Source organism: Macrobrachium nipponense, chromosome 2 (genome assembly GCF_015104395.2).
Source record: "Macrobrachium nipponense isolate FS-2020 chromosome 2, ASM1510439v2, whole genome shotgun sequence".
In the NCBI taxonomy this organism is placed as follows: Eukaryota; Metazoa; Arthropoda; class Malacostraca; order Decapoda; family Palaemonidae; genus Macrobrachium; species Macrobrachium nipponense.
This window is the reverse complement of record NC_087201.1, coordinates 95399162-95422308: the sequence shown is the minus strand read 5'-3', so window position 1 is coordinate 95422308 and position 23147 is coordinate 95399162. Positions and strand designations below refer to the sequence as shown.

The 23147-nt window shown below is 38.8% G+C and overlaps 1 protein-coding gene across 4 annotated transcripts in view; it reads left to right on the top strand.

Moving 5' to 3' along the window:
- LOC135220800 (uncharacterized) overlaps positions 1-23147 on the top strand; it is a 324318-nt gene that overhangs the window by 172138 nt on the left and 129033 nt on the right. For all 4 annotated transcript variants that reach the window (XM_064258309.1, XM_064258308.1, XM_064258307.1 and 1 more), the window contains exons 5-6: positions 9867-10637; positions 10850-11032. In XM_064258309.1, the coding sequence (XP_064114379.1) occupies positions 9867-10637; positions 10850-11032 (954 nt within the window). The remainder of the gene's footprint in view (positions 1-9866; positions 10638-10849; positions 11033-23147) is intronic.

Sequence of the window (23147 nt, the reverse complement as noted above, 5' to 3'; positions counted from 1 at the left end):
CGGTAATGCTGCACTGTAGTACGATGATCGAAATACAAGCCAAACAGATGTTATCCAGTTCGGTTGTACTTAGAAAAAAAAAAAAAAAAAAAGTAGTTTCTCGTTCGTTGTTCATGGCTGTACACGTTCACGCAACGAGTATAACGTTAACAAAACCATACTTTCATCATTCTCTTTTGCTGTTATTGAACTTATGTAACTAGAAGATGGAAAAAGTTAGGCCATTGTAATTTGATCTCTCATAAAATCGGACTATCGTAAGACTAATGATCGTAACCTGAACACTACAGCTACCTGTACACTGTATAAACTTTATTATATCTTTACATACTCTAGACACCCACATGTACTGTACAGTAAATTCTATAGTACTATACTGCATAAATATAATTTTACTTATTGCGCCGTTGTGGGATTACGGCGCCTTTGACTGGTCTAGAGTTTCGAAAGAAGGTGTGCGGCGGCCGTAGGCTTTAAAATCGCTTGGCGTCGGTGGCCAGGAACGGAACCCCTGCCGCTAACCGAGGGCCGCCTGTACACTAATTGGTAATTATTTTTGTCGTAAAACCCAGGGAATAGGTGAATTTCCCGCAATAATGGGTAGATATGGCCCAGATTGAAATCCGCGAATACAGAGAAGAAGAATACGGTGGGTCCACTGTAGTGGGAAATATGCCCTTAGGTAATGCCCGGGGTCACCACTAAGCCGACGTTGGTTCTGTTAATTGTCTTAATCCACATCATCATTCCCTTAAGAAAGATGTTGTTTATATGGTCAGAGTTCCAGGCTCCATTAGAAAGGTTGATCCTATTATCTTGTTGTTTTGCCAGTGAAGATACTACCATCTGACATTTATATCGACAGCTGCTTTTTTATAAAATTCGGGATGAGTTCCAATCCATGGTATGCTTCATGTTATTTATATGATGGAAAATTGCCAAGCTATGTTGTCCATATATAACTGAGAGCTTATGTTGAGTTAATCTTTCTGAGAGAGATTTTCCTGTGAATCCATTGAATGACTTATCACAATCCCTAGATTTCCAGAAACTTTAAACCTAAAGGTTCTGTAAAACCACTATATTATTTGTCAAGTTGGTTATGGTAACGTCAGTTCAGAGTAGAATATCTTATCCTTCTTTAAAATCTACTGTGAAACCTCTCTCACAAGAGATGTTATGATGCTAAAATGACGTAAAATTCATGCGTACTTGGAAACACGATCTTAAATACGTAATGAGAAAAAAAGATGGTAAAATTTGGGGAATAACCAGTAGAAATCATTAGGAACAATACAAGAATGGGTGTAATATTATGATAGAGATAGAGCTAAACATAGGCTCATCTATAGAGATACTTGAGTCATATTTACTTTGAGACACTGAGTGAGTGATAATATAAAAAGGTATGTTTTAGGTGGAGAGGAGAGAGAGAGAGAGAGAGAGAGAGAGAGAGGAGAGAGAGAGGAAAATTTGCTTACAGGGAAGCGTAGACTTATCTATAGCTACTTAATTCATGTATTTGAGAGGTTAAATAACTTTTCACAAAGGAGCCATTTAAACAAACAATCGAAGGAACGCAGAAGCTGAATGCAGCACCATTGTTTATATTATGGAGCCGAGTTATTTTTAAGAGTGGTAAAATATCATAAAAAGCAATTGTCACTAGATAAGTATTATATTATATCATAACAAAAAGAAGTGATTTGGGCAAGTCGAGTAAAAGGGAAAGAAACGGGTTAGTAATCACCCCACCTCAGCTGTTAAGTCAGTAGAAAGCAGACCCTTCTCTCCCCTCTCCTCCCATCAAGGGTTGTCTTCTCTGGCCCTGACTGCATTCTTATTGTCTGGAAGCTCTTGCGCAAGAATGCAAATGGGGCAGCATCGCCCAGTTCATATACATATTGTAGTATGACAGTACATGCAATATGGTTAGATGTAGTAAAACAAGTTTTATTAAAATATAAACGCGCCCTCCCTCTATCTCAAGTTAGTGGTGCATCACCGCAAGGGCAAATGATTTTGTTAATCTTTTATGCTAAATTTTATTGTAAGAAACTTTGGTCTTTCATTTACTATTTTGTTGAATATGATTAAACTGTACCATCTCACTCGGTGCACTGAACACTGATTCAATTTGATTGTTTTTATATTTTATCATTTTGTTAAATGTAGTATTGTGAAATTTCCCTTTATATGTGAATTGTTATTGCTTTTACATAAAGTAGTATTTTAACTCTCCCTTCTCCTTCTCTCCTCAACATATTAACGCTTCCTTGTTCAGTCTCAAGTCAGCTGCGCGTGACGTCACCGCGGTATCGTATGATGATGTACATATTTTATACTAAATTTTATACTGAAATGCCTTATTCTTCCATTTATTTTGCCAAATATGGTTATCATTAAAGTATGTATTATAAATGAAAAACATATTAAATCAGTTTTCTTGTAGTTCACAGTAGGCCGTCAAATACACGTATAAACAAGATACTCGGTCAGTTCGAAGTATGAGCATCTATTCAACAAATGATGCAAAATTTTCTTGAAAATTTCTTACGAAAAGCGGAATGTTCGACTAAAGAAATGTTTGACAAACGAGGTACCATGGTACAAGAAATCGGTTTGACCTTTCCATGCGATCACTCAAGAGAAAGATATGCAAAAGCTCATGGTATAAGAAAAAAATTCTAAAACAATTTCTGTATATACCTTTCTTACAGACCGAGGTCCGCTACAGGTTCTTAATTATAATAAACAAAAGGGATTCTCCACCAACAGTTGAAACTGGGGATACGATTATAGAAGGAACTCAAACAGAACATCAGTTTATTTACAAGCTAAATAAAAGATAAATGCAGAACGGTTTCTCCTATTCACTTAACAAAAATAAAATCTTACAATATGCAAACTGAGGAAACAGTGCGGTAATGAAATACTTGCTGGCCAGTTTTGCAGCTGTTGAAATCAGTACTCGAAACAACGGTTTCACAAAGGGGACAACAGAAGCTTCAGATGGCTTCTTGACTTCGTAATACAGAAAGAAAAGTCTTATCTTGATACTCGAATGGCGGGTTGCTCCTCAAAACCACTTGTAGGACGTTTCTTCTCTGAAAGGGGTTGCTCACTGTCAAGATATCTCTCTCTCTCCGACTATGGACGACTTGACTCGTGACTTGACTGGTGATTTTGGGGGCGGGGCTGAAAAGGGCGGAGCTTAGCCACCGAACATCACTCTCTCTCGACAGGAACTTTTTGGAAGGATCCAGACGACAAGTTACATCATAATACACGGCGGCGTTTCTAGCGACGTGACAGCGCACGCTGAGTTCCATAACACACCTGAGTATTCTCGAACAATCATGAGAACAGGCGCCTCCAACATGTGCGCAAATGCCTCCTTGCTGCAGACCTTCTCGAAGAAGATGCATTTTCCTTTCCTTTAATATATAATTCTTTGCTGTAAAGCGATTGCCATGATACGTTCCCCCAAAAGAAAAGAAAATGAAATCAACTGATTTTTTTTTTCTTTAAGAAACAAGAATCAAACAGCAGGGGAGCAATTCTGCATAAAGCTTTAACTCAGCTAACCAAGCACACTTCTCCATTTATTCACCCAACTGTACAAACCAAAAATGGTCATCGGGCTACTCATCCTGAATCCTGAAAAATCTCTAGAGAGGCTATCAGCAATAACATTATCCTTTCCTCTAAGTTTTCCTTTTCCGAACTCTGATTAAAACTTGGAAATTCTTAAGCACCTTGGAGTTTTACTCAAAACAGGCATTCTCTATAATTCTTGAGCAAGTTTACATGCATCCACTTTGCTCTACACATACCCATATCAATTAAATAATTTAGATTCCCCCCTCTTCTCTAAAATTGAAAAAGGACCTTCGAACTTATAAGATAAAGAGGGACCTTCTTTCTGGACTAATATTAAAACTTTATCTCGCACACAGAAACTTCTCTTTCGCTCGAAGATCATGTTTCCATTTAGTTTCCCCTTGACTTTCATTCCGCTCGCCTTGGCTAGTTGCCAAGCATCTCTTAAATTGTTTTTGTAACACTCTAGATTAGTTATGTAGTCCTCTCTACCATCTTTAAGCATTAAATTACATTTTAACATTTTCAAAGGACCTTTAGCGGTGTGAAGGAAAACTGGCTCGAAAGGACTAAATAAATCCTGTAGTGTCATTCAGTGCCAACCTTAAAGCTAATAAAACCAAAGGTAACTTTTCTTCTCAGTCATGTTCAAAGTTCTTACACAATTTTCGTAAACAACTCTTTAACATTTGGTGAAACCGCTCCACAATGCCTTGTGATTCGGGGTGATAAGGTGTGGATGTTACTAGTTTAATGCCTAACTCTTTCATTCTATCCCTGAAATATTTGGATACAAAATTACTACCAATCACTGTATAGTACGACGCAGACCAAACTTAGAAAAATAATCTAACAATCGTTTTTTTACGGTCCTTGTGTTACAGCTCCTCACAGGTATCGCCTCTGGATAGCAAGTTAGTCTATCAATGATTGTTAACAGATATATACTCCCTCCCTTACTTCAGGGCAACGGTCCGACCATATTGATAACTACATTCTCAAAAGGTTCGCCTACTGAAGGAATATTACACAATGGAGCTCTGGGAATTACTTGATTTGGTTTTCCGGCAATTTGGCATTCATGACAGCTTAAAACATACCTCTTTATGTCACTTCTCATTTTAGGCCAAAAGTACGCCCTACTAATTCACCTGAAAGTTTTATTTACTCCCAAATGTCCTTGCTCATCGTGAGCTAACTTCAAAACTAGTTCACGAAGCTTCCTAGGAAACACTAATTGTTCAGTGATTTCCTCTTTGCTACCAACTTTGGAAGAACATAACGACACAAAACTTCGTCTTTTAAACAAAACGTTTCCTTACACACATTATCGAGATCATCATCCAGCTCACATTAAAAAATTCAGGTTAGTGTCTCATCCTCTCTCTGAAACTTGACAAGCTCATCCTTATTCAAAAGGTTAGTGCCTAATTCATCACAGTAACTATTACTTGATTCCACTACATCGACTACGTTATCCTCGACAGCTACACCTTCTGCTTGGCTATTACTGTCATCACCTATAGAGTCAGGTCTCTCAGACACACTCATGCCAAGATCAACCTTGCCACCTCTATCACACTCGTTCGAATCCACATACAAACTATAACCATAGTCTATGTCTGTATCTAAACCTGACCTAGTTACTACCATTTCAGGCACTGGAATCTCACAACAGGATTCACACTCTTGGATAAAGCTAAGTCATTGCCGACAATGATGTCAACGCCATCAACGGGCAAACTGTCAACAAACAACTGCTAGTTTCACTTCTCCTGACACTACCTGACTTAACAAGTTTACCTTCAACAAAGGACAAAGAACACAAGTGTTAGGAAACCCACCTAACATGACTTTTTCTTCCATGTTGATTTCTGCCCTGTTTGGCACACACTCTCTCCTAATTAGGGAGACAGCAGCTCCTGTGTCCCAAAGCAAGACTACTTCTCTCGAATCTCCTCCTCCATAGAGAGGAAACTACACCTTCTGGCAGAAATTTACCAAAAATTTCCTAGTTTCTCTTATCACATCATCCCTACTTGACAAAAGGTTAATTAGAGACACTGGTTTCTTAACGTCCTCCCTTACTACTGCACAATTTCTCGCTAAATGCCCTTTCCCATTACATTGGAAACAAGTATATTTTGAGCCACTAAATGCCACTTTATTCTCACAAACCGTAGACGTATGACCAGGTTTTCCGCATGCATAACAGGAACGGTCACTTTTATTCGCATTGCTATTACTAGAGCTGAAACCTTTACTGCTTTGTACTCTACCAGACGAAGGATCATTTCGCTTCTTACTGATACTTAAATTATGAGTCAGACTATATTCGTCTACTAACCTAGTTGCTCCTGCAAAAGACACTTCTCGCCTATCTTCTATATAAAGCTTAATCTCAGGGGATACGTTATCTTTGAAGTTTTCTAGCAATACTAAGTTCTTTAGACCATCAAAATCACCAACTTTAGTGGAAGTAAACCAATAAAAAAACAGCCTTTTTAACTTCTTACTGTATTCTACATACATAATATTCTTGTCCTTTCTCAAACTTCTAAATTTCTTACGGTACGCCTCGGGTACTAACCTGTATGTGCTAAGAACAGTTTCTTTCACAATATCATAATCATCACATTCCTCCTTAGACATACAACTATACACAGTAAGTGCCCTACCACACAAAGCTAACTGTAAATATAGAGTCCACATTTCTTTATGAGGACCTACTCTTTCCATTAGCTTCTCAAAACACATGAAATATGTCGTTAAATCTTCCTTATCAAACTTTGGTACTAATTTCAACACTGCACTCATACCTAAACCATCAGCTTCCTTTTCGTTCTTGCCTGTCTGACCGTTAAGAGTACTTTGCCTTAAATGAGCGATTTCCAACTCATGCATATGTTCTGTCTCTTTTTCTTCCTGCTGCATTATCATAATTTCTCTCCCTTGCTGCATTCTCAATGCTTCTCTCTCAGCTGCTCTTTCATGTCTCCCATACTTTTCTCTTTCTTTCCTTTCAACATACTCACGGAGATCATTCCCCTCTAGACCTAGAAGCTTACTAGACTCGATAAACTCTTTCAGCATCTCACTCATTCTGGTTCTTTTTATATTCTCCCTGTCTCAATCTGTTACAGTGCCAAATATCCTGGCCCAAGGTCACCACTGTTACAGACCGAGGTCCGTTACAGGTTCTTAATTATAATAAACAAAATGGATTCAACACCAACAGTTGAAACTGGGGATACAATTATAGAAAGAAACTCAAACAGAACAGTTATAGAAAGAAACTCAAACAGAACAGCAGTTTACTATTTACAATCTTATCAACAAAGATAAATGCAGAATGGTTTCCCCTATTTACATAAAAATAAAATCATACAATATGCAAACTGGGGAAACATTGCGGGAATGAAATGCTTGCTGGTCAGTTTTGCAGCGGTCGAAATCAGTACTCGAAACAACGGCTTCACAAAGGGGACAACAGAAACTTCAGACAGCTTCTTGACTTTGTAATGCAGAACGAAAAGTCTTATTTATCTTGATCAGGTTGCTCCTCAAAACCACTTGTAGGATGGTTGCTCAGCGTCGAGATATCTCTCTCTCCGACTATGGACGACTTGACTCGTTTCCGTTCACACACTCTCGTGTGTCCTTCCTCTCTTCCTCTCTTCCTTCTTCTCTTATCCCTCTGATGATCTGATTTCTACTTTCTCAGGGCATATATATATAAATACAGTGATTTTGGGGGCGGGGCTGAAAAGGCGGAGCTTAACCACCGAACGTTGCTGTCCCTCTACAGGAACTTTTTAGAAGGATCCAGGTGACAAGTTACATCATAATACACGGCATACACGGAGTTTCTAGTGTCGCGACGGCACGTGCTGAGTTCAGTAACACACCTGAGTATTCTCGAACAATCATGAGAACAGATGCCTCCAACATGTGCTGCAGACCTACTCGAAGAAGATGCATTTTCCTTCCTTTAATATATAATTCTTTGCTATAAAGCGATTACCATAACGACCTTCCAAGTGAAGGTGAAGGTGAATGTTTCCAACTCTGTGCGGGGCCTCAAGTCCAAAAAGACAGTCCTAGAAATGTTAATTTTACCAAATTTATAACTTCTTCTTTTTTTTTTTTTTTTTTTTTTTTTTTTTTTTTTTTTTTTTTTGTAAAATTATAATTAAGAGTTCACACAACATCGTAACAGTTAAGAACTAAAATCAGTAATAAATTCTGAGTATATTTATTGTAAAATATTTATGAGACACTCTTGGATGAGAATGGTGGACAACGATCCCCTATGACACGTCAGGGCAAAATGATCTCTCTCCTGTACCGACCAGTTATTAGAGTTGGGGTAAAAAGTTGCCATGAGTCATTTATGGCCCATGGAAGTGATCTGAATGCTTTTCCTGGAAAATTTGTTCCAACTGTATGCTACAAAATCTTGAACATATTATAGCAAAGATTTTACAGTCTCTTCCTCTCTCCTCAACAAGATCATGACGCATGATAACTTAAAATCATTCAGTTATTATTCCTAAAAAATGTAAACGAGCCCTCCCTCTATCTCAAGTTAGTGGTGCATCACCGCAAGGATGAATGATTTTGTTAATCGTTTATGCCAAATTTTATTGTAAGAAACTTTCTTTCATTTACTATTTTGTTGAATGTGATTAATCTATACCATCTCACTCGGTGCACCAAAAACTGACTCAATTTGATTGTTTTTTATATTTTATCATTATGGTAAATGTATTGTGAAATTCCTCTTTATTTGTGAATTGTAATTGCTTTTGCATAAAATAATATTTTAACTCTCCCTTCTTCTCTCCTCAACATTTAACACTCCCTCGTTCAGTCTCAAGTCAGCTGCGCGTGACGTCACCGTGGTATCGTATGATTTTGTACATATTTTATACAAAATTTTATGCTGAAATGCCTTATTCTTTTATTTATTTTGCCAAATATGGTTATCATTAAAGTATGTATTATAAATGAAAAACATATTAAATCAGTTTTCTTGTAGTTCACAGTAGGCTGTCAAATACACATATAAACAAGATACTCGGTCAGTTCGAAGTTATGAGCATCTATTCAACAAATAAAAAATTTCCTCGAAAATTTCTTACAAAAAACAGAATGTTCAACTAAAGAAATGTTTGACAAACGAGGTACCGCTGTACAAGAAATCAGTTTGACCTATCCATGCAATCACTCAAGAGGAAGATATGCAAAAACTCATGGTATAGAAAAAAAAAATTTTAAAATTTTCTATATATACCTTCCAAGTGAAGGTGAAGGTGAATGTTTCCAACTCTGTGCAGGGCCTCAAATCCAAAAAGACAGTCCTTAAAGTATGTTAATTTTACCAAATTTATAATGTTTTTTTTAATATTTTTCATTTTTATTTTGTAAAATTTTAATTAAGAGTTCACACAACATCATAACAGATAAGAACTAAAATCAGTAATAAATTCTGAGTATATTTATTGTAAAATATTTATGAGACTCTTGGATGAGAATGGTGGACAACAATCCCCCATGACATGTCGGGGCAAAATGATCTCTCTCCTGTACCGACCAGTTATTAGAGTTGGGGTAAAAAGTTGCCATAAGTCATTTATGGCCCATGGAAATGATCTGAACGCTTTTCCTGGAAAATTCGTTTCAACTGTATGCTGCAAAATCTTGAACATATATTTATGTCACCCGAAATCCACCCTAAAACTATAATTAAACACGTATGTATGTTACCTATCCACAAGGGGTTAATATTATTAAAATTTTCATCTTCAATCCTCTTATATTATCTTTGTACGTACATTAAATATCTTAAGCTTCTTGTTTACATTAATTGTACATGATAGTTGAAACAGCTGTTTCTTTTGGTACTTACAGCACCACAAATATAAGCATTGTTGGTGGAAAGTATAATAGAAGGTCAGGTTAAAAATAACGGACCTTGACATTATGGTTACTATTAATATTTAATTTTTTTTTCAGAAAAGTAAATTGATATGGATCATAGTGTATTTAGTTAATTTAACATTTTGGCATAAAAACTATGCCAGTAATTAGTTATTAAAACTAACAGTTACATAGTTTATAGGCTGTATTTAGGGCTTCACAGTTCTTTGCAATTTCATGAAGTTATTATTGTAGTTTTTACCATACCTTTTTTATGTTGTTATGCTGTTGCATCTTATACCAACATGAAAATGACATTCAAAATTTTTTTTTCTTTACAGCTTCTTCCTAAAGATTTTACATGGAGTCCAAATACTGAAACATGTTTTTCTTACTCATTAATGGGTTGTATGATTACTAGTGACCCAATAAAGAGTTTGAGCAATCCAGAGTTTTTAGCAGAAAGGGTGGCCGGAAACATTCGAGCAACACCTTCTAATTTGTCTGCATATTTTAAGAAAAATTCAGTGTTCCCTATCCACCTTCTTGTCGGAGACTTGTGTTTGGCCTCTGCTTCAATTAGCTTAATGAAATTTCAAGATTTTGATAGCAGAGTATTATCACAGGTTCCTCTAACATTAGAGGGATTGCACCAAATGATATCTGTCGCACCAGAACCAAGGGAATTCATTCCAGGAAAAGAACCAGTGATTGGTGTCGTTTTCCAACTTAGTGGACAGTCTCAGAGAAACCTACACTATTCATTCCCTGTTTATTCAGACTCTGATGGTTCTAGTGAGTCTGAAATTGATATGTATGAATACCCTGTATATCCTCGGAGGAGTCACAGATCTGGGAAATCAAAATACCACAGCAGGCTTGATTCACCACTAGTATCATCTGAATCTTCAGAAGAGGATATATTACCTGCTGGCAAGAGACGCAGGGGGGGAACTTCACGAAAACTCCATCACAAGAAACCTACGTTAAGTGAAGTTGCTGCACTCCAAGAATTAACCAGTGAAGGAAATAAATTAAGGAGACACCTTGTGAAAGCTGCTCTGGAAGTAGAATCATGGAAGGTTGATCAGCAGGCATTGTTCTTGAAACAGGTTAGCCCAGCTATGTACTTTTATGCGTGAAAGTTGTAAATATTTTACATCAATAAATTTTGTGTAAGTTGATCCTTTTACATATGTAGGCTTGCCCATCTTGACATATACGCACACATATGCATATGTGTATTTGTGTGTTTGAATTGTATGAATTTATAACAATTATTTTTGTTCCATAATATCCATGTGATCTAATTGTCTACTTGTAGTGGTCATTGAGAGAAGCTGAATTTCAGCGACATCTATCTGATGAATGGAAAGCAAGAATAAGCTACATGGAATCAAGTTTGCATAGCCGCCTGGCTCAGAGTGATACTTTGAATAGAAAATTAACTGCAGCACTTTCAGAACTAAGCCTTAGAGAAAAGAAGTTATCTGCTAAGGAAGAAAGGGTGAGTGTGTAGACAATAACTTTTATATCATTATCCATTTTATATTTCAGTAGACTAGATGTTAAGAAGAAATACCAAGAGACCTGAAACTCACGGATAAAGTAATTCTAAAGTTGGACAGTACATTAAATAAGAAACATGACAGAATTGCAATCCTGAACTTTACATAATTGAATTATTTGATTTTGGGTTTCTTTATAAAGTGTACTTTCCTTTTCTCTATAACTCTCTCCAAACCTCCTTTCCTATGTACTAGTTTCTCTTTCTCCTCTTACTCCTCTTACTTTTGTAATCCTAGAGATTTGACATCTACTAAATGTACTGTTTAAAGGTCATGTTGTACTGCTTTTACCAGTCTACCCATACCAAATTGAATTTGAAATTTAGGAAAAACAGCCCTGCATGATAACAGGTCTTGATTAAGGTGATATTTCAGGCTTCCTCTCATTCCGCCCCTAACTCACAGTAGTCCCCCAAACTCTGTCTGCTTTCTTTACCCCTCATCCCTCCATTCTAATATGGAATTTTCTGAGAATTTCCATGATTCAAAGCAGAGTTTGAATTTTTTTTTTAATCTTTATTTTCCCTACACAAATACAAACCTTTGGTCATTACATAGGGATTTAGCTTGTGGACATGAGCTAGAATGGCTGTTTAACTTTCAGACAAGGTAACTAGGTAACTAATGCCATTTAACTTTCAAACAAGGTAATTAATTACTGACAGTAAAGGGGAAAGTTCCACTCTTTTGTCTGTTTGCACTTCACCTTGCTTCAGGCCACTGTGAAGACTTCTCTGTGATTCTCTGTCCTACTGCTGTTTGCTTCTTCTTTTTTATTTTTTATTTATTTATTGTTGTGCACTTGCTGTCTAATATAATTATAAACAACCCACTCCATTAGCACTTTTTAAGAAGAAACTGCTGGGTTAGGCATTGTCCAGGGAAGGACAGACTGTGTATTTGGTTTCTCTTTTGAAGTTGATTCTCATTCATTGTCATGTCCGTAGCATGAGTGTAATAAACAATCTAACCTGATTTCTTTTTTCAGTTGTTGTGGAGGCTGAGGGTCTTAGAGAGTTATGTGCCTCTCTAAGCCTTTGGGGAGATTGGAGTGTCTTTCGAACTTAATGATCACTCTTAGGCTTGAGGAATTTGCTGGTAGTATCTGCTCTGACTGTGCCAGGGATGACTTACCAGCCACATTATATGATAGCTATAGGATTGTTCTTGCTCCCTAGCTAACCTCTCGTGCAGTATTGGGATTGAGTTCCCAGGTAATGTCATGTACATAATTTCCGAGTGATGTTCTTCTCTACATGTTGCTGAAGGCACACAGCAAATTTAGGAAGAGGAGAAGGAAGTCGTTATTGTTGTCATATTTTTTCATCTTTCGTCCTTGAGTGTTGTCGCCTCCTCCCCCTTCTTCTTCCAAGCTAGCAAGCAGAGGAAAAGGAAGATTGCCTCATTCTCCTGATGCCTTGTGCATGGATGCAACTGCTACCCTGTGGTTCTCCAAAACCCTGGTGTACCAATACCAACCACTGTAACCCATCTACCTTGACCACCATTACCAATCTCAGTACCTGTCTATTGGTACCAGACCTGATCTCTTGCCAGTGGTACCATGGTACTGGATTTCTGGTGTACCAGGACCAACCCCATGCCAGGCATGTGCTGATACTAGCCCCAGTGGCCCGTCTACTGAAGTCGGCAAGGGTCCCTGGTCTACGGACCCGGTTCCAGCTGCCAGCACATGCCAGTGAGGAAGGTAAGGAGAGAGGATGCAGTTGCTCCCTTACCCCCTTCCTGCTTTTCATGAGAATGGACTAAGGGTCCTGGGACAATGGTCTGGCATCTGGCATGGTCACTCAGGCAAGCCAAAGGGGCAGTCCCCTCCTCAGTCATTTTCCCTTGTAGAAGCCTTGGCTTCTAAGTAAATTGAAGCAGGCCCACGGGACAGCCCTTACTCATTTTCCACGTGAGTGGAATTGCTCTCCCCGCCCCGGGCGGACATCTTCACAGGTTGATGACTGCCCACAGCCCCACTTACCTGCCGGGACTTCGGTCTTTGGCAGGTGGAGCTAGGGTGGTCACAATCTCTCACTTGGTCCTTCCTCTTCAGAATTTTTTTCCAGGAAATGGGAGCTGATAGGTTTGGGGCTTGGGACATGGTCCATTCTCATTCCTCTTCTGGCCCACAACATGGAGGTCTGTGTTTCTAGTTCAGTACACGGACTGGATGGGACGTATGTTGAATAATTAACCCTTATTGAACGGACATACTCACATGCATAGCAATAACAGTTTTTGGATGGATGATGGAGTGACTCATGGCAAGTAACAATATTATACGCCATTGATTTTGAGGGAATCAGTCGGGAAAGAGGTGCCATTACTTCTATAGCCCATAATTCACTAATGGCAATCTTTAGACTGGCTAAAATCCACAGGGCAGCTCATGAGAGACTTGGTTGGGTTCTTGACTTCAAGGGGAAAAGTAGTGCCTCTGTGTCTCACAAGATATCTTTTTGTAAATTTGCTCACTAATATACCAAGGGGTTGCTGTTGGTTTCAGTTCTTAATCTTGTGTAACTTTCCTATCATTTGCCTAAATCTATGAAACTGCTTTCTTGGTGGTGTTTTGTAGATGGACGGGGCGAAGGACGTGACAACTTGGAAATGATAGCATGTCAGTTATAAATGTAATTTTGCAAAGAAAAATGCAGAAATATTTGAAAAACGTATAAATCCAAAAAGGAATCTTTGTTCTTGGTAAATTTACGGAAACGTTTTACAATAAATATGCTCTGAATTTATTACTAATTTTATTTCTTATCTGTTTTGATATTGTGTAAGCTATAATTATAATTATACAAAATAAATTTACATGTTAGAAAAATCATGTATAACTTCATAAAATTTATGGTTGTCTTGTAAAAGAGCCTCTAAAAGGGTTGTAAATAGTCATTTTCAACTTCTTGTGGAAGGGAGGGAAAATTTTGTAAAATTTTCTTTTCACACCCTGTGCATTTGCATATATTCCTCTTTCCATGTAGGTGTTTTTTTCTTAAATTGGTGTACCTCAAAGTTTACCCAGCCTGGGTTGCTGCATATTGATTTATTACCCTGTCCATTAAGGGTTAAGAGATCGCCAGGGAGCTCTGGTGCGTGTTTCTCCCTTATGGAGTTGAAGAGTTTTTTTGTTGAGATGATTAGAATGATACATCTTTTTTAATGATCCTAAAGAAGATACATCACTCTTTGATCTGTGGCTCCTCAGACAAGAGAATGCTATCTATGCAAGCCATTCCTGCAAGCATTTCTTCTGTCTCTAGCCCACCAGAGGAAATAACTTGTTCTCTTAGAGAGATCATTGCTGTCTTTAGTTTAATCTGGTCCTGACTGTCTGTGTCCCAAGCTGTCTCTAAGATCATCTCTTTGCTGAGGGAGTCTCCCTATCATAAGCTGAGACAACAGCATTGGAATTGACTGCCAGATCAGCATTCCAGTTAGTCTTGTAGGTCAATCTTTAGGCCTATCATTGGCTAAGATAATTTTTTCCTTGGACCTATGTACTCCCAAGGAAAATGCAGCCCCCAAGAATGTTACTCCAGGAGGTAGTGATATAATTTACCTCCTCTACGAGACAGCAACTTGTTGGGGGCAAGACACGGTGTTGCTTAAAAACCTCTAGGTCTATTAGTAGTACTGACTTGGCTTTGATGCTTGGCGACAGATGGATCCTAGGAACCTCCTGATCTCTTTGGTAGAGGGAGGGGGAGCCTCAATGGACAGGCCTCAGCTTGTTCACCAAGTCAGTGGCTACGGTCTACATCTTTGTGTGGCACTGTAGCCAAGGGTCAAGCTGACCCTTCCCCTTAGATCAGAGAAAGTCCCAGATGTCTTCAACACCTTGTAGAGATACCTGGACATTCTCATGTATTTGAAATTATATTGCTGTAAAGATTTTTGATGATAGTTTATAGTATTGTACAATATTTAAAATACAGTCACTCATTATTTTCATTTTATGTATTTTCCAGTAAAAGCAGACTGGAAAATAAAATTAAAATAATTAGCAAATGTTTTAAATATTGTACAACATGCTTTATCATAAAAAACTTTACACTAACTTTTCAAATACATCTTACATTCCCCTTAGAGAGAGAGAGAATTATACACCTGTTATGCTCAATCCGGGTCCCTACCTGGAATGAACTTAATAGATGCGTAACTACATTATAAGTATGCTGTAAATAATTTTTATCATAAAAATCAGCATTTAGTCACAAACATAATATTAAATAATATTGAATAAATGGTACTGCTATAAAAAAAATACTAAAACATTTGAAAAGGCTTAATACTTCAATGCTATGAGAGAAAACGGCTTTATTTAATTTGTATTAGATTTGTATAAAAGATTTATTTAATTTGTATTAGATTTGTATAAAAGATTTATTTAATTTGTATTAAACGTTTTATAGATATTTTGTTGTTTACACTAATATTAATATTTTAAAATGAGTAAATCATTGTTGCAAGCATTTTAGTGGGCATTATATACTTAAGAGTAAGTTGTAAAAGAGTACCTAATCTAAAATGTCTCAAGGTGTTTTGGTATGATGGTTTAGGGTGTATTTTTGTTTTAATTGATATTGAATTATTTTAGTATTTCACATAAGTGACTTAACAAACAATTACATTAGCTGTAAGCTTTCTTACCTGGCAGTCGAAAATTCCAATTTCCTGGCGGCGGCATCAGCGCTGCCATCGTTCGTGCAGGTGACACAGGTCCCACCCACTTTCGGGAATACCCGGTACTGCTGAGCTAACTATTGTCAATTCGTTTTCTGCCAGCCACGGAGTAACACCTGTGGTTTTTTTGTTGCAGTCGACTTTCGTCGCCATTTTGGATTGTATCTTTTTGGTGTTGTACTATTTCTTGTTTGGTTTTTTTTGCTTCATTAGTTAGCTGGCTTGTTATTAGCAAGTTATTGCGAAGATGTCTGATGCAAGTTCATCGTCAGTTAGGCAATCCGCACTCCAAGTTTCACCTATCGATAGTCCTCCAACTTCAGTACCAATTACTCCAGTCCAGGTATCCCATGTTTCTGATCCCAAAACCATTTCCATGTTAGAGTCCAAAATGGACAAGAAATTTGAGCTCTCGGCAAAATCCGTTATGGATTTAGGGATGTCTTTTCGTGCCTTGGTAGAGAAGTCAAGTGAAAAGGCCAGTGTTGAGCCAAGTGTCAGTGTTGAGCCAAGTGTCAGTGTTGTATCAAAGGCAGCGGCTGTCCTTCCCCCCATTTCTCCTAGACGAAGGTCACTGTCCCGCTCCCCAGCACCCGGGAGAAAACATACCGGAGGTCGAAGGGAGACTTGGGGGGGGAGTTTGCCCACAGTCAGTCGCTGCCTCCGTTGATGTAGTCGACTCATGAGTGCTTAAGAAACTCCACTGGAAAGGCGTAGATATCAGTGACATGCAGTTGTCGTCGGACTTGGAAGTGCAGTGGCCTGTGTCGAGGCGACAAGTGTGGAGTGAATTAGTGTCACGTCCATTGAAGAGACATGCCCGTGTGCAAGAGGTACGTTGCCGCATATTAAGAAATCCAAGGAGCACTGGAGTCCACAACCTTCCTGCAGTTTCGCTCGGTAGCAGATTTTCCGGGAAGATCATCAGTCCTCTTGGATAGCGTAACTTCAGACGAAGTTAAACGCTCACGTTGGGTCCAGCACTCGCTTTTTTGCAATGCCGACTCACCTCATTGTGTGTCGATAGGAGTTTTGACTCGTTTGCCTCATACGTTTGGCGTTTTTTCGACTCCCAGTCAATCGTTTTTGAAGAAAAGCCGTACGACAGCCACGACTTCGACTTCAACCAAGGATGATTTGAAGACCAAACCTTGTTAGAGGATTCTGCTCTGGGCCCGTTTAGACATCAAATTCAAGAATTAATGGTCTTTTTGAAGAAGACAACGAGCCAGACTGAAGAAGAAGACGGAATGTTGTCCGTCCTGTTGGAAGAGGAAGTTCAAGACCAGGAATCAAAAGCTTCTCCAGCTTATTCTAGTCTGTTAAGGTTCCTTTTACAGACATATCCGGATTTTTTTTAGCCAGCTCCACCTTCCTCTCCTCTGTCGATGTTTGTGAAGGATAGGAGATCAGCGCTTTCGGGTTTACCAAAACCAGTTCTCTCTCAGTCCTCGAAGAAAGCACTGAAGGAAGTAGAAGAGTGGCTTGCTAAGAAGAGGGAGTCAGCAAGGCTTTGTTCGCCTACCCTCCGTCGAAGCTGCAGAATAAAACCTACAGGTTTTATGCGACAGGAGAAGTTCCTTCCTTGGGAGTATCTGCCTTCTCCCAAGGAGACTTCTCCGGCATTGTGGACTCGCACAGAAGAGCAGTGTTCTTAGCTGCGGAAGTGTTGTTCTCTTCACCCGAGTTGGATCACTGGTGAAGAACTTGTACAAAGTGATCAAAGTCTTCAGTTTTCTGGATTGGGCAATTGCAGCATTGTGCTTAAAAATAGAAGATTGCCAGTCTCTGGATGAAGAATTTTCTGCGGACTGGCTCAATGTTTTTGTCCTGTGCAGACAGGGGAATGGGCCGCTCTATTTGCTATGGGAGTACTCAAGAAAAGAGAATGGTGGTGCTCCTTCACATTTCGAGGAGTAACCACGAACCAAAAATTGGCTTTGTTGTTCTCCCCCTTGAGTAAGTCTCACCTGTTCCCAGAAGAAGCTATTCAACAGGTACTGTCGGACCTCGAGAAAAAGTCTACTAATGACCTTTCTCAGTCAGTGACAAGGCCTAAGGAACCTCCAGTGACGAGAGCTAAAGCTTCCCCTCTACAAAAGCACCCCTTTCGAGGAGGCAAGTCGAGGTGGCAGCAGAGACCAAGGACTAACCCACAAACTACTTCCAAGTTTACCAAGAAACCTCCCTTTAAAACAGCAGAGAAATGAACGAAAGATCCTTCACACACCCGTTGGGGCGAGACTCCACGACTACTGGGAGGAGTGGAGTGGAAGAGGAGCGGAACAGTAGGTAATACAGGTGCTTCGAGAGGGATATGTGATCCCATTTCGCAGGATCCACCACTGTACAATACATCTGTCTGTTTGACAGCATACTCAACAGGGTCCACAAGAGCTTTGGCTTTAGCCAAAGAAGTAGAAGAACTCATCAGCAAAGAAGCCATAGAGGAGGTATCAGACAAGAACTCCCCAGGATTCTTCAACAGGCTCTTCGTAGTCCCCAAGGCATCAGGGAGGATGGAAACCCGTGTTGGACGTAAGTGCTCTGAACCTCTTCGCCAGAAGATGAAATCGGTGATTTCAGCCATCCAACTGGGAGACTGGATTGTGTCTCTCGACATGAAGGATTCATACTTCCATGTCCCCATCCATCCAGAACTCCAGGAAGTTCCTGAGATTAGTCTTCAAGAAAAGAGTCTTCCAGTTCAGAGCCCTCAGCTTCAGACTGTTAACCGCCCCTCAAGTATTTACTCGGATTCTCACTCCCCTAGGAAAATGGCTGCATTTGATGGGGATCAACACAGCTTTTCACTTCGATGACTGGCTCCTGAGAGACAGATCCAGTCGTCAGTGTGTGAAGGACTTAGAGGAGACACTTATTTTGTCACAACAATTGGGTATTCTAATAAACACGGAGAAGCCCCAATTGATTCTAACTCGCAGGATTCTCTATTTAGGGATGATACTAGACTCTCTAGCTTTTCGGGCTTTTCTCTTCCTGAAGAGGATAGAGTCCTGCCTGTCAACAGTCCAACAATTTCTTGTTTGCCCGTCCTGCTCAGCCCTTGAATGGATGAGCCTCCTCAGGACCCTGGCTTCAGTAGAGAGTTTTGTCAGGTTAGGATGCCTATACATGAGGTCGTGTCAGTTCTTCCTGAAAGCAAATTGGTCTTGGAAGACGCAGCCAGACTCGCTAGTCTTCCCTTTGACGGAAGAGATAAAAGTTTATCTTCGTTGGTGGCATTCGAGGGAAAGATTACAAGAAGGACTTTCCCTAGTCGTGTCAAACCCCGACCGGCAGTTCTTCTCAGATGCCTCAGACATCGGATGGGGAGCCCTTCTAGGAGACAAGAGTATCAGGTCTGTGGACAGAATGAGAAAAGACCTTACACATCAGTGTGAAAGAATTGAAAGCCATCCTCTTAGGACTACAAGCGATCGACCCTATAGTCACTGGAAGGAAGACAGCAATCTATTCAGACAACACCACAGTGTTGTCATGCGTACAGAAGCAGGGAGGGACCCATTCGTTCTCTCTCAACAAGATAGCCGAAGATCTCCTCACCTGGACGAAGAGAAGAGGATCACCCTTTTTACAAGATTCGTCCAGGGAAAAATCAACATTACTGCAGACGAACTGAGTCGTGGGAATCAAGTTGTATTGACAGAATGGACTCTGAATGAGAGTGTGTGTCAGGACCTCTTGAAGCTTTGAAGAAGACCATAAATAGACCTGTTTGCCACATCAAGGAACAATTGTCTCCCTATTTTCTGTTCACTGATTCCAGAACCACTAGTGTGGAGAACAGATGCAATGTTGCTAAATTGGACAGGACTAGACATTTACACTTTTCCTATCTTTGGGATGATAAGAGAGGTATTAAACAAGCTTCAATCACACCAGAAATGACAATGACCCTATTACTAGTTCCATTCTGGCCCAGGAAAGAGTGGTTCCCGAACCTTCTCAGTCTACTAGTGGATTTTTCCAGACTGCTTCCACAAAAGTCCATCGCTTCTCAGACACCCCCATTTCAACCGATATCACCAAGGATTGTTTGCTCTGGCAGACAGGATTCAGACTGTCAGGAACCTTGTCAGTGCCTCAGTGGCGTGGTTGGTATGGTGTTTGCTTCCCACCTCGGTGGTCGCGGGTTCAATTCTCGGCCATTCCATTGAGGAGTGACAGATGTGTATTTCTGGTGGTAAAAGTTCACTCTTGACGTGGTTCGGGAGTAATGTAAAGCCGTTGGTCCCGTTGCAACGTAAAAACACCATACAAACAAACAAAATAAAACAAACTTGTCAGAGCTAAAGGTTTTTTATGAAGGGCGTTAGAAGCTATTGCTAGCTGCAGAAGAAGCTCTTCTGCCAAGCTTTACCAGTGCAAGTGGAGTGTCTTAGGTCATGGTGCAAATGACATGGCATCTCTTCTTCTGAAACATCTATAACAAAAATTGCGGAATTTTTGTTATTTCTGAAGGACTCCAAGAAGTTGGCCACTTCGACTATTAACCCTTAAACACATATTGGACATATTTTATGTCAAGATAAATTGTCCTTTGGGTGCCGATTGGACGTAATTTACGTCGACATAAAAAAGTTTTTTAAAAAATTTGTGGAAAATTACTTATAGGCTTATCAGCCGAAAACTTTTAAATCATGCGCCTTGGGGGATGCTGGGAGTTCACGGATCAAGTTGTTTTTTGTTTTCAATTGTTACGCAGGTGCGCAAGCGCGAATTTCTTTCTTATCGCACTAAAAAGTATCAGTGACATCTCGGAAATTATTTAGTCACTTTGACATAATTTTTGCACCATTTTAAATTAGCCGTTACATGGAGTATTATATATGAAAATGTGCGCATTTTCATGTAGAATACAACCAAAAAATACTCATGATTGTAGCTTTTATCAGTTTTGAAATAATTTCATATAAATAATGATAAGTGCCAAAATTTCAACATTCGGTCAACTTTGACTCTACCGAAATGGTCGAAAAACGCAATTGTAAGCTAAAACTCTTATATTTTTTTGTAATATTCAATCATTTACCTTTATTTTGCAACAAATTGGAAGTCTAGCACAATATTTCAATTTATGGTGAATTAATGAAAAAAACTTTTTCCTTACGTCCGCGCGGTAACTCTTCCGAAAAAATCATACGTGCAATTGTCGTAATGTTTGCACCATTTTAAATTATAGCCGTTACATAAAGTTTTATAAATGGAAATGTGCGCAATTTCATGCACAAAACAACTAAAAACAACCCATGGTTTTAGCTTTTATCAATTTTGAAATATTTTCATATAAACGATAAGTGCCAAAATCTCAACCTTCGGTCAACTTTGACTCTACCGAAATGGTAGAAAAACGTAATTGTAAGCTAAAACTCTTATATTCTAGTAATATTCAATCATTTACCTTCATTTTGCAACAAATTGGAAGTCTCTAGCACAATATTTCGATTTATGGTGAATTTATGAAAAAAAAAAAAAACATTTTCCTTACGTCCGCGCGGTAACTTCCGAAAAAATCATACATGTGATTGTCGTAATGTTTGCACCATTTTAAATTAGCCGTTACATAAAGTTTTATATATGAAAATGTGCGCAGTTTCATGCAGAATATAACAAAAACTAATTGAAGGTTGTAGCTTTTCTCATTTTTGAAATATTTGCATATAAATCACGATAAATAGAAGAAAAACCTCGTTTGGTCAACTTTGACTACCGAAATGGTCGAAAAATGCAATTGTAAGCGAAAACTCTTACATTCTAGTAATATTCAGTCATTTATCTTCATTTTGAAACAAATTGGAAGTCTCTAGCACAATATTTAGATTTATGGTGAATTTAAAAAGAAAAACTTTCCTTCCCTCATGCGAGGATTCTCCGCCGCAAATCTCCAAAATGCGTACGTTGCATTCTCGGAATATTTGCTGTTTCATATTAGGCGTTTCATACAGTTTTATATATGAAAATGTGCGCTATTTCATGTAGAATACCAAACAAAAAATAATTGAAGGTTGTAGCTTTTCTCATTTTTGAAATATTTGCATATAAAAAAATATATAAACAAAAATTCGACATTAAGTCATCTTTAACTCGTCCGAAATGGTCGAAAACTACAATTGTAAGCTAAAACTCATACAGTATAGTAATATTCAATCATTTATCTTCATTTTGAAACAAATTGGAAGTCTCTAGAAAAATATTTATATTTTTGGTGAATTTTTGCAACAAATTTTTTACATCTGGGCGTTATGAATTCATGTATCATTTTGTGATAATATTTTCTCTGTGTTGCTTTGATTGTTTTGTAATGAGTTATATACCAAAATTATTGCAATTTAGTGTACAATACAACAAAAACAAAATTAGTTCATTAGCTTTAACTGTTTTGCTCACAGCGCGATTTGAATACAATTATATATGAAATTTTGTTTTGGCGCTATCATATATCGCATTATTTATATATGATAATCATATTTTTTTCATTTTTGATGGTTGCATACTAAACTTCAGGCAATGACAAAAAAAGGAGCCAAAAATGAACTCTTAATCTTGAAAACTAAGCGCGCTGTGATTTTTTTTTTTTTTTTTTTTTTTCCGCTTTGGCGCTCACTCCGAGACCCCCTAGGCATACGGGAGACGATTTTTATTATACCCCTTAGGCGTTTAAGGGTTAAATGATATAGGGCCATGCTTACATCAGTATTTAAACATAGAGGCCTTGACATCTCATCAGATCAGGACATCAGCGACCTGATCAGATCCTTGAATGTCATGGTAGGGGGTTGGTGGTAGGGTGCAAACAGTTGATAAAGCATGTGCTACAGATGATTTTGAGGGAATGAATGATACTTGTAGTGTATGTGGGTTTGAGTTGACAGGGACAAATAAGACTTCAGTGAGAAGGAAACCGAGTGGTGAGGAGGTAGTTGGTAGGATGGATAAGTCTTTGCGGGAGTTTGACAGAAGTATGGATGAACTGAGTGGTTTGGTGGCCGAAATAGGGGAGATGTTGGAACCAGAGTTAGAAGACATCGGTGAAGTAGTAAATGGAATTGGGAGGATGGTAGTGAGGGAGATAATGGGAGTTGAAATGAAAGTGGTTTGGAAGAAGTGAATGGCGATGTAACTGAAAGAGTGTATGATGGTCCTCAAACAAGATCCAGGGGGCCTGCATCTGGGCATCCTTGGGTGTTGCAAAAGGCAATTTAGTGTGAATGTTGTGAGTGTAAGGAGATGTTGTCAAATGTAATGGGGGAGGTAATATGGAGGAGGAATGATAGTAATTTATATTTGACAGCGTCTCCAAAGGTTGTGTGAGAGAGAGAGAGAGAGATTAGT